The following is a 12,054-nucleotide window of genomic DNA, read 5'->3' as shown; positions in this document are numbered from 1 at the left end:
TGCTTCTCTTGCATTTTCACAGATAATCCATTTTTCTGTAAGCTGGAAAGTCCATGCACTCAAGTTACTTAAGGACACGTTTTTCCTGCATTTTCTTTATGTTCTTGCCTCAGCCCAGAATTTCTTTTCCACAGCTTTTCTATGAAGTGAAAAATTCCATTCACCCTTTAAACCCAACTCAAATTTTACTTCCCCGAAGACATCTTTTTTCACTCCTCTTGGCCCTGGAAAATGTCACGTGCTCTATCCTGCATGCTCCCAATCACAGTGATCATACCATGAGGCTATCTTACCCGAGTTCACGGCTTTTTAGTTTATGAAGTCTTTTCACAGATTTTTTTCAATTGATCATAAGGTATAACTTCACATTCCTTTCCCAAAACTCTTGGGGTGAGATGCATGTACTTCAGGGTTCTGAACCATGTATTATCTATACCCCACGTGGGGGCTGGGGCAGCATTCTATGATCAGACACACTGTTTTCCAGCAAAACGTATGAATCATCACACTAAGTGGAATGAATAATGACCATATAAAACTTCATGTGAGAGATCAGGTTTTGCCTCCAAAGGAGTTATGCAAAAACAAAAACATTTAAAAAAAAACAAGGGTCAGTTTTCAGAGCTTTTTGGATTTTGCAGTTGCAGATCTGAACTCGGAATTGGATCCAGGTCTTCCAGACTCAGTTCAGTGCCCTTTTTACTGACCTAGTTTTACAGTCAGAATGTGTATGCGTGTTGTCTCCCTGTTAGATTGTGAGCTCACGAAGGGCTGAGAACTTTCAGTCTTAGCACAGTGCCTGCGACCAAAACAGTGCTCAACGCTTCCTAAAGAAATGATCCAAGTTTCTCCTCTAGAGAGAAAATGTGGCATAGAAGTGCCAGTCATTTAGGGGAGAAACTCAAACCACAGGGGCGTAGCTATTGAGGCTTGTATTTCTCTTCCTGGTTTTGGGCTGTTTAGGACAACACACCTAAAGGATGGGCGCAGATAAACAATGGAGATGATCCTCAAGAGAGTCCGGTCTAAGCAAAAACCCTCGACTGTTTTCCTCACTGGGAAGTTCAGCTTGCATTTGCAATAAAATTGTACTTCTGAAAAGTCTAGATGACCACGGTCAAGATGAAAATACAGGTAGATCTCAGTTCATAGACAAAGGATAGAGCATGGATTTGGATTGAAATACACAGTCCCGGTTTGAATTCTGCCTTGGTCAGTTACCAGCTACATCAACCTCAAAATACTTGTCTGTGAAATGGGGCGAACACTAGAACCTCCCTCACAGGGTTAAGTGAGTTAATGTACATAAAGCATTTACTGGAGTACCTGACACACAGGAGATGCTGAAGGGCATCTGCTATCAGTCCAAGGAAGCCTCAGACACAATTAGCTGGCTATACCTCTGGAAAGAATCACTGAATCACTGAAAGGAAGACAAATTTTTTGGAAAACTCAAGTAAATTTAATTCAACAGATATGTCCTGACAGTCCTACTAAGTGTCAGATGTGGCACCAAGGGGTTTAAATATGAAAAAGTAACATCTGCCCCGGAGCTTGATGGTAGGGCCTCACACCTGGGAGAAGTGCTGCCTCAGAGGCAGGCTGTGCTGGAGCTGACTGAGGGTTTAACCGTCTGGGGAAGAAAACACAGGTGAGCAAAGGGGCTTTGGAAGAAGCGATACCTTCGCTGCAGCTTGAAGGATAAACAGGAGTTTACTGGGGGGGACCGAGAGAGGAAGGAAGCTCTTCTGCCAGAGAGAATGGCAAAGAATCCGACCTGACAGGAGGCCAGGCTACAGGTGCAGCCTGGACTGGAGCCCCAGGAATGGGCAGGACCGGACCACCTAGAACAGGGGTGGGCAAACTTTTTGACTCGAGGGCCACAATGGGTTCTTAAACTGGACCAGAGGGCCGGAACAAAAGCATGGATGGAGTGTTTGTGTGAACTAATATAAATTCAAAGTAAACATCATTACATAAAAGGGTATGGTCTTTTTTTTTTTTTTTTTTTAGTTTTATTCATTTCAAACGGGCCGTAGTTTGCCCACGGCTGACCTAGAATCTCTTAAATAAGTGGCACTGATGTCCCTTGGTGTCCAACTCCACATGGGAGTTGTGGGAAGTCTTTGATAGCTCCTGGGCTTTTGGCTTGGGTAACTGGATGGTGGCAGAGGGAGGAAGGAAGAGTGGTTTGGGGTGGGGAGGAAGCTTGAGGCAGGCTGGTACGGAGCAGAGCGTGCCTGGGCTAGACGCAGAGTGGAGTCAGCTGTGCTTATAGGTAGAGTCTAGGGCAGTGGTCAGCAAATTCATTAGTCAACAGAGCCAAATATCAACAGTACAACGATTGAAATTTCTTTTGAGAGCCAAATTTTTTAAACTTAAACTATATAGGTAGGTACACTGTTATTAACTTAATTAGGGTACTCCTAAGGTTTAGGAAGAGCCACACTCAAGGGGCCAAAGAGCCGCATGTGGCTCTCGAACCACAGTTTGCTGACCACGGGTCTAGGGTAGTAGGTAAACATATTTTGGGTGATGGCTGGACAATTAAATGACAACTAATGTTGATAGTTTACTGGGCTCCAGGCATTGTGCTTAACATTTTATGTACCCAATGCTGTCTAGTCCTCAAAACACCTATCTGGAGGATGTTATCAAACTAATTTACATAGAGGAAACAGAGAAGTAACTTGCCCAAGGTTAAACGGTTAGACTTGATCTGAAGCTGGATTCCAAAGCTCAGCCTGTTGAACACTGGGCCGGCATCCCTCCGCTGTGTTTGTGGAATTCTTGTCCCGAGGGACATTATTAGGTATTCCCTGGGGTCCAATATGTTTGGGAAACGCTGCCTCCGAAAGCCCTTTCAGACTGCACATTAGAGTCATACAGGCTCTGAGAAGCCCTCCAGTAAAGAAACCCATGTAGCTTTGAACAATCAGAGCTCCCAGTTAACTCTGCTGGGAACACTATTTCCACAGCACAGCGAATAGCTGCCTGCCTCCAGACGGCAGCTTGGGAAGCGCTGTACTGGGCCGCCACTCGCTCCCTGTTCTCTTCTTTGTCTTCTGGGCAGCCTAGCTGCTCTGCCAGGTGAAGTTCACAGACGTGGGGGGGAGGGGAGTGTGAGGGGATGAGGACCTAGGTCCTAGGAGATGGGAAGTTGAAACTGCAAACACAGGTGGGTGAGGGCGGCAGGCAGGCCCGACACAGGCTGCCCGCCTGGGGGAAGGTGTGTTGGTCCAGCTGCCTCTCACCGGGGAGGCCAGCCCCAGCCTGCCCCATGGAATGCCATCAATACCAGACACCGCTGTTCCTGCAGAGTTCTAACAGGTCGTCAAGGATACCATTCTGTAGAGACAGGAAGGAAAACGGGGCGAGTCTGAATTCCAGGAGTTGGACTGCTGGTATAATGATAGTCATTTCTTCCTTTTTTTTTTTTTTTTAACTCCCCAAAGGAACTGGTGGCTGTGTTGCGGAGAGCAAACGAGGCACCCAAACTCAGCCTGGCTACATCTCAAGTCACTTCCCCTGGACGGTCAGGGTCTTCCCTTGTGAGTGTAATGGCGCCATGCGACTCAGCGGGATGTCCCTGTCTCCACTCAGCAGATCCCAGACCGGATAAGGTCACAATGGCTCCTTTGAGGCCGAGGCTGTACACCTGTGATGCCATCTGAACTACAGGGGAGACAAAAGCAGGCAGAAGAAAGAGCCTTTTGAGAGGGGAAAAGAGGCCAGCGCTCTGGGGACTGCCTCAGTTGTAGTTGCTGTGTAAGGCGAGCACCAGCCAGCGCCGCTGGAATATCTTTCCCGCCTTCTGCATTTAATTAGCAGCCATTTGTACTATCTTGCATCTTCCACGCAGTCACCTTAAACTGGCCAATACGATTTTGAGCAGAAAGAACAGGGAGGGAGACAGACTTTCTCATCTGTTCATGACACAGAGCCAAGAATGTGTGTCCCGTCACCAGGCCACGCTGGGTGTGGGTAACCGACACCTCATGTCGCTCTCCCCAGTCTGTCTGCAGCTTCCATGGCCACAAACAGGCCTTTTTCTGTGACTTGGTCAAATGCCTGGAGTGCTGGGTACATTGTTCTGAGATTTGATTAATAATAAGTAGAACACAATTGGGAAATCAGGGAGGAATGAAGTTTTTCAGCTCACCCCCAGCAGGGGATGGCGGTGGCCTGGATTGGGGGGCTCTAACGGCGGCCCTCACGACTGCTGTTCCTGGGCAGAGCTCCTTGTTCCGTGTTTCCTGATGTGCCAGCGGTACCTGCTTGCCCCTCTGCGCCTCTGCTGGCTTCCCTGACTCAAAGTAATCTTGCTCTCCTGCCATCCAGGACTTTCTGCACAATCATTTTGAACGGAAGGGAATCAGAGCCTGAGGGCAACTTCTGGAAGTTTCTACCCAGGGCTGGCAAAGAAAATTTCTCCCTTCTTTCTCAATCCCCTACTCTCCCTTAATTAAGATGATCACAAAGCTTGCAAGCCCCATAATATTCTAGGTCTGCTGACATCAGGACACTTGCTTGAAGGGAGCTGCACTCTCTGTTGCTTAGTTTGCTGAGGCCTAACTCTCCTTGTGGCTCCAGAGAGCAAGACTGAACCACAGCAGGAGGCCGAGTCGCTGCTGGCAGCTCCTTTCGTCTCTGACAGGTACCGTGCAGGCCCCGCTTGGGGGGCTGCTGATCATGTACCTCATCAATGGCAAAGGGAACATTGATGAAATCTTGTGCCCAGGATCCCGAATTTCTACCAGCACTGCTCCCTGCAGATTGCTAGAGCAACCACTGGCAAGCGGGCAGTCCCACGCTTGCTTCCGTTTCATAGACATGTTGGAGCTGGACAACTGTTGGATCAAAGAGGATTCATGCCTCATAACAATCCCCATGGCTGCAGAACTGTGTTGAAAAGAATGCTGAGGTCTCATCTCGTCTTGGCAGGAGAAAGTGTCGTTGGGGGAGGATGGGGTAAAGAGGTGTGCAGGTTTTGAGGTATACAGAAGTGGAAGCTGTGAAGGTTTGTCATCAGCATAGAAGACAGCATAGAATAGTCAGGGACAGCATGAATGCTTGGATTTACCATTGCTGACCTTGGTTGACCCCTTTATCACAGAGTAACTGAGAATAAAAAAGAGACTGGAGTGACTTCCTCACTGTAATGAGGCCCCAGTGACATCCTGAGCCACAGGCTAACCTGGTGTCATCTTTGCTTTTCCTTCTCTAAAATGAGGACCCCCGCCCCCCGCCCCCCCAACCCCATCCAGGGTGGGAAAGGCCTGGAACTGTATCAGAGACTGACAGGAGCTGCTAGGAGAGGGCCAGGCAATCATAGCAACATGGAGTTGCACTGGGTGGCAGCTCTTCTCCCAGACACTCTGGACACGGGTGAAACCCCTCCTTTGTGCAGCTCCTCAGGGATGCGCCTGCCAAGTTTCACCCTCAGAGGCAAGAATGAGGAAATGGGGTAAAAGGGCTTGGCCCTAATCCCCACAGCCTAGTGTGGAGTCCAGAGGGAAGGTAGTGTTCGAGTGGAAGCTGCTTGAGTTAGAATCCTGTGAGCTCAGGCTAGTGCCCTCGGAGCCTGGTTCAGCAGGTGCCTCCCTCAAAGGATGACAGGTGGGCACTTCCTAGACATCTGCTGATCAGACACACCACACGCGGGATCTTCTGCTTGGAACATGTCTACACTTTCCCTCCGGGACTAGAATGTGAGTTCCCTGAGGACAAAGACCACAGATTATTCATCTGGGCATTCTCAGTGCCCAGCACTTACTGAAGTTATTTTTTTAAAGAATAAATAACTTAATGAGTTCTGTCCCCCCTCCTTCACTCATGACCACAATAAAGAGCTCCAGGAGACAAGACAAAAGAAACAAAATCCCAGTTTTCAACAGAGTGCCAAACCAAAATGCTAAATTTTTTTCAAAGTACTGTAATTCTGTTTTAAAAAACCAAATCATCAGCACAGAGTTTGGGTTTTCAACACTAACATCAACTGCAAAAAGAAGAGACCCCCGAGAACAAACAGTGCCCTACAGGGAGAACTCACTATCTACACAGCCCACCACTTGCTCCCCCAAATTCCACCTGGTTAACAGAGTGGGTATCTGGCCAAGGGTGTCACAGCTTTGCCTCATCGTGTGCCAGCAGCAGGCAGGTGAGAAAGCTGTGATGACCAGGATCTGGAAAATGGAGGAGACAGGACATTCTTACTGTCTTCCCCAGGGTGGGGCTGCCCTTCTTATGAAGAGTAGGGACTTGGGGTCACCTGAATGACCTATAATCTCATTATTCTCTTCTGACCTATCTGGTTCCCAATGTTATCTGCCATCTCATTCTCAAAAAACACTTGGGGTGATTGTCATTGTTTCTTCAGGTCTATGTCTATATCGAGGACTATTAATAAAGCCACATCCTAGTTGGATGATCTTAGAAGAGTGTCTTTCCAGTTTCTTGAGCTTCAGTTATGTCTGTAAAATGGGGATAACAATGACCAACCCCAATTGAGTTCAAAATTCCATAATATATCTGGAGAACTTAGCCCGATGCCTGCCACACAGTAGGTATAGAATGAATGAGAGCAGCTTTTAATGTCAGACCCAGAGAATGCAAAATTCTGAAATGGGGACTTTCAGGAACAAAAGGAAAGGACATTGGAGTATGTGGGAACTATTTGATAGAGCAGCAATTGTCAACCTTTATCATCTCACAGCACACGTAAACTAATTACTAAAATTCTGCAGCAGAATCCGGAACCTTGCACAAGGGGTAGGAGCCTAGGGACCTCTGAAGTGTCTAGAATGTTTGCCACTCTCCCATGTTGTAATTTTCTCCTGCACCTTTTAAAAAATCCTCACCTGAGGATATATTTTTTTAATTGGTGTTAGAGAGAGGGAGGGAGGGAGGAAGGGAGAGAAAGAGGGCAGAGAGAAACATCAATTGGTTGCCTCCTATATGTACCCCAACCTGGGATCAAACCCGCAAACTAGGTATGTGCCCTGACCTGGAATCGAACCCGCAACCTTTTTGGTGTATGGGACGACACTCCAACCAATTGAGCCACCGTGCTGGGCTCTCTTGCACATTCTTACTTCAATTAGATCAGCTGTTCAATTCTTTAAATGAAAAAAGCCCAACTATATAGGGGAGTCTATATTTTGGGGGGAAAAGAAAGAAACTATAAAATATCAGGGAAAGACTTAGTAGAGGGAAGAGCTTAGTTTGGGAGCCTCCAGGATGAAGAGAAGGGCATTCAGAATGTTGAAATGAGAACAGGAGCTCCCTGGAGGCCTCACCACGCCTCAGACCTGAGCAGACTGTTCCTCATTCCCTCTCTGCTGCTCCCAGAGCTCTGGTCCACAGAGCAAACATCACAAACCACGCTGGTTTGGGAAACAGTCTGCTTGGACTCTGAGTAGTTCCATGGCCCTACCTGGTGTAACCTGACCCACATACCCAGTTACTAGGATATTTAGAGGACACCTGCTTCTTTCTGTGACACCGCGGTTACCTTAAACCTCCTAAGACATGACTACAAAGGAGAGAATCCCAGCCTCTGGCTTCGGTCCATACAGGAACCAGTCAAATGGCCTGAATCTGGGTCAGAAAGGAAAGCTGCCATTCTCAGGCCGAGTGAGAACCGCCTACCTGCCTGACAGTCCACATCCACAGGACAACGGCTCTCAACCCTGGCCTGCACATCGGAGTCACGTGGAGAGCTCTGAAAACACAGATTTTACTAGGTACTTCAGGGGTAACGCCTGGGGATATGTCGTTTCTAAAAGTGGCATAGGTGACTGAGATGTGAGGCCAAGGTTGAATCCAATGCTTTATGGAAGCATCATGTTTTGAATTCTGGGAAATTACTAGGGTTCCATACAAGGAGACAAGACGGTTATCCTTTTTTCCTAAGTGGCATCAGCAACAAGTCTGTTCCAGCTTCCCTGGCGCTCCGGGAGGAGGTGATCAATCAGGAGGCAGCTGCACTCAACTGCCTAACCTGCCCCAGCCTTTCCTCAGGGTCCCGAACACTGGAGATGCCTTCTTCATCAGCACAGAACTCAAGAAAAGGTGCACTTCCTACTGAAATCAGATACAGATGTAAGAGCGTTTTTGGAGCACCTGTTTTGTGGCAGGCCCTGTCCCAGACATAAATCACAAGCCCGCGAGAGAGGCACTACATCGTTCCTGTTTGGGGTGCAATCCTGGAAAAGGAGTGTTCCTCAGAGCTTTACCAGCTCATCACAGCACAGTCCTCAGGGGAATATATTACTGATGATCAACATACAATTTGGGGTTTATTGGTGACTTATTTACTCATGAGCAACATACAGTTTGGGGTTTATTGACTCATGAGTCTTCTCAAAATTCTTTTGGTCTCAATACTCTAATGGTGGATGTGGCTAGGCTGAGGGAATGACCTTGAAATTTATCCGAGGTATATCCTCTTGGCTGTCGAAACAACTCTCATCTTTTTTTTTTTAAGTAAAAATATGGGATGCTTCATGAATTTGTGTGCCATCCTGTTGCAGAGACCATGCTAATCTTCTCTGTATTATTCCAGTTGTAATACATGTGCTGCTGAAGTGAGCACTCTAGTCTGTATTTTAATCATGAAAATAATTCCGTTTGCCTGTCCTCTGGAAAACAAGCAAACCATTTGCTGGCAATCAAAGAGTTGTAAACAAGGGACTGCAGGAGAGTACGTAGGTACTTTTTGGTGGAAAGCATTATTAGATTGACCTCAGCTGATTGGCATTATGAGCTATGATTGTATTGTCTCCATTTTTAAAGATAATGAAACCAAGGCTCAGAGAACCTCAGTTACTTGCCGAACACACAGCTAGGACCCCAGGTTGTCTGGTTTACAGGTCAGTGCTTTCACTATATCTCCTCTACAGTGACCCCACTAGCCCTTTTGGATAGCTAAACAGAAGATATTTTAGGTTCGGTTCCAGATCATGTAACAAGACCAGTATAGCAATAAAGCGAGTCATAATCTTATTGCGGGTATAGGGTCCTGCCTAATTCGCAAAACACAAAGTGCAATAAAGCGCAGCACCATAAAACGAGGTATACCTCTAGTTACTTATGGGCAGATTTATAATGGTTGAAAATTCATATACTGTTTTTATTAGTCACATGCAAAAATCATTTATTAAGATCTAATAGAATTTTAGGAGGACATAATTATAAAAGTAATGAGGGCTCAGAGGGGCTGAGTGACTTGTCTAAGGTCAAACAGGTCTTGGCTCCAAAACAGGAGCATTTGTAAGTAAAGGCACACAGCACGAGACCAGGTGTCAGAAGCCATGGATTCCTGCCTCTGTTCCAATGGGTATTAGTATAGCACTTTGGACGAGTCCCTTGTCCTTTGTAAAATGGAAACAATGATCTCTGACCACCTGTATTGAGAAGTGAAGATCCAAATGGATGTAAAAGTATTCTGAACACCCCCTCCAAAAAATAACAGAAGGAAAGAACTTGGGTGGGTCGGTCAGTCCAACTGGATTCAAATTTCAACTCTGCCACTTATTGGATGTGTGACTTTGCGCAAGTGATTTTACCTCTCTGATGCCTCAGTTTTCTCATCTGAAAAATGGGGGTACATCAAGTACCTACCCCAGAGGTGGTTGTGACGATTTACACAGGGACTGCCCGACATATACAGCACTCCATCAATAACGTCAGCCACTATCACAGTTATACTTGTGCCTCTCGGATCTTCAACTTCTTCGAAAGGCGGTCTTTCTGAGCTACCAAACATACCCTGGGCTCCAGCTACGGTCCTATTACTCTCTATCTTCTTCCTTGGACCCTGTCTCTCCCTTCCCAGTCTCCCTTCTGCGCAGCCCGTCGGAAACCCCTACGAGAATCCCAGTCCCCAGCCCCGTTTCGGCGCGGTCTCTTACTCGACGACCTTGGCCGGGTGCCCGTGGTGGCCGTAGACCAGCGCCCGGACCCGGGAGCTCTCGGCAGACGCGGAGCAGGAGGCGGCAGCGGGCGGGCGGCAGCCCGAGGCAGGGAGCAGCCTCCGCCGCATCAGGGCCGGGGTCCGCGCCTCCCACAGCGCGCAGACCCACATGCTCACCGCAGGGATCTCAGAGCCGGACGCCCCGGAGACGTCAACTTCCCGCGACCGCGCGCCAGCCCCGCCCCGCCCCGCCCCGCCCCGCCCCGCCTCGCCTCGTAACCACGCCCCTCGCTCCTTTTAAAGGGCCATCTCCTTCTTCCGCTGCCCGCGCGGTGGCGCCTGGTGAGATTGCGAGGGGAGCTAGGGTCGCGCGGTGCGGGGACCTGCGGGAGTCGCGGGGATTTTGAGCCCGCCGAAGTTGATCTCCCAAGGAGCGTCCGAGGCTGGCCTAAAACTATGTCTGCAGTCTGCAATTTGTTGTTTGATTTTGGGGAAGACATTTCCCCTCCCCTGACCTCAGTTTCTCCTCCCCACCATTTATTTATGTATTTATGTATTTATTTACTTACTTATTCATTTATTTAAAATTTTTGTTATTGATTTCAGAGAGGAAAGGAGAGGGAGAGCTAGAAACATCAATGATGAGAGAGAATCATTCATTGATCGGCTGCCTCCTTCATGCCCCACATTGGGGATCCAGCCCGTAACCCCGGGCATATGCCCTGACCGGGAATGGAACCGTGACGGGGAATGGAATGGTACATAGGTCCATGCTCTATCACTGAGCCACGGGGGCTGGGCCCCACCATTTATTATTGAGTGCTCACTGTGCCAGGCCATTTAAGGCATTATCTCATTTAATCCCCACTATCTTCTCATAGCATAGGAAGGCAAAGCTTACTTCCTTTCACTGAGTACATTTAAGTTGCTGTGGAGGCAAGAATACTGGGTTTGGAGTTAGAAGATTTAGCTTCAAATCCCAGCCCTGCCACTTCTTAGCTTGGGCAAGTGGCTGAAACTTGGAATCTTTCCTCATAGGTATAAGGGGGAGAATATTCCTATTTTAAGATTATTGTGAGGGCTCTGGCCATTGTGGCTCAGTTGGTTAGGCATCCTCCTGTGCACTAAAAGGTTTCTGGTTCAATTCCCTATCAGGGCACATGTCTGGGTTGCAGGGCTTGATCCTGGCAATGCAGGAGGCAGCTGATCGATGTTTCGCTCTCACATAGATGTTTCTCTCTCTCTCTCTCCCTCTCATTCTCTCAAAATCAATAAAAGTATTTTAAAAAAGATTGTTGTGAGGATTGGATGAAACAATAGAATAATGTTTAATGGACAGGAGAGCACCTTGTAAAATGCTAAGTGTGTTCAGGTATAAGGGAAGGATCACAAGGAGGAGGGCCCCCTCTAAAAATGCTCAGAGTAGCCCTGACCGGTTTGGCTCAGTGGATAGAGCGTCGGCCTGGGGACTGAAGGGTCCTGGGTTCGATTCCAGTCAAGGGCAGATACCTTGGTTGGGACACATCCCCAGTAGCGGGTGTGCAGGAGGCAGCTGGTTGATGTTTCTCTCTCACTGATGTTTCTAACTCTCTATCCCTCTCCCTCTCTTTAAAAAATTCAATAAAAATATATTTAAAAAATAAATAAAAATGCTCAGTGTAGAAAGGAATTAAATGGGACAAAGTTTTTTGTAAAAAGATGTAGCCCAATAAAGACACTAGATCATATTTTTCACATTTCTGGTGGAGTGGAGACACGAGCATACCTAAAACTGTTAAGAACATGAGAGAGGGCACAGGTGGAGTCAAAAAGACATGTCTGAGATGGGGGCAGGGTGGGGTATCTTGGAGAAGGTGCTGATGAAGCCAGTCCTGTGACTCCAAACCTTCAATATGCCTAAAAACCACCTGAGGTTTCATCTTAGACCTACTGAATTAGAATCTTGGGGAGGGGTCCAGGAACTTACATTTCTTACAAGCTCTTAAGAATATTCGGACACAGGTGGCCCAGGAAACAGGCTTCAAGAAACACCGAGGCAGGTCTGTGAGGGATAAGAGTTCATTTCTTTGGGTTTTATTGACCTGAAGCTTTTTAACTCAGAGTCTTTCCTCTGAGGAAGAGAAGAAAGCTAAGTGCTG

General features: G+C 47.5%; 1 protein-coding gene across 1 annotated transcript in view; it reads right to left on the bottom strand.

The window, feature by feature from the left end:
- The window catches only part of MECR (mitochondrial trans-2-enoyl-CoA reductase), a 32,875-nt gene extending 22,731 nt beyond the window's left edge, over positions 1-10,144 (bottom strand). The window contains exon 1 of the mRNA XM_081087830.1: positions 9,915-10,144. Within this exon, the coding sequence (XP_080943956.1) occupies positions 9,915-10,087 (173 nt within the window). The 5' untranslated portion in view covers positions 10,088-10,144. The remainder of the gene's footprint in view (positions 1-9,914) is intronic.
- Positions 10,145-12,054: the final 1,910 nt, after the last annotated feature.

This window comes from Myotis nattereri, assembly GCF_964212035.1.
Source record: "Myotis nattereri genome assembly, chromosome: 3".
Lineage (NCBI taxonomy): Eukaryota > Metazoa > Chordata > Mammalia > Chiroptera > Vespertilionidae > Myotis > Myotis nattereri.
Note: the sequence above shows the minus strand (reverse complement) of the source record. Positions and strands in the feature narration are given on the sequence as shown.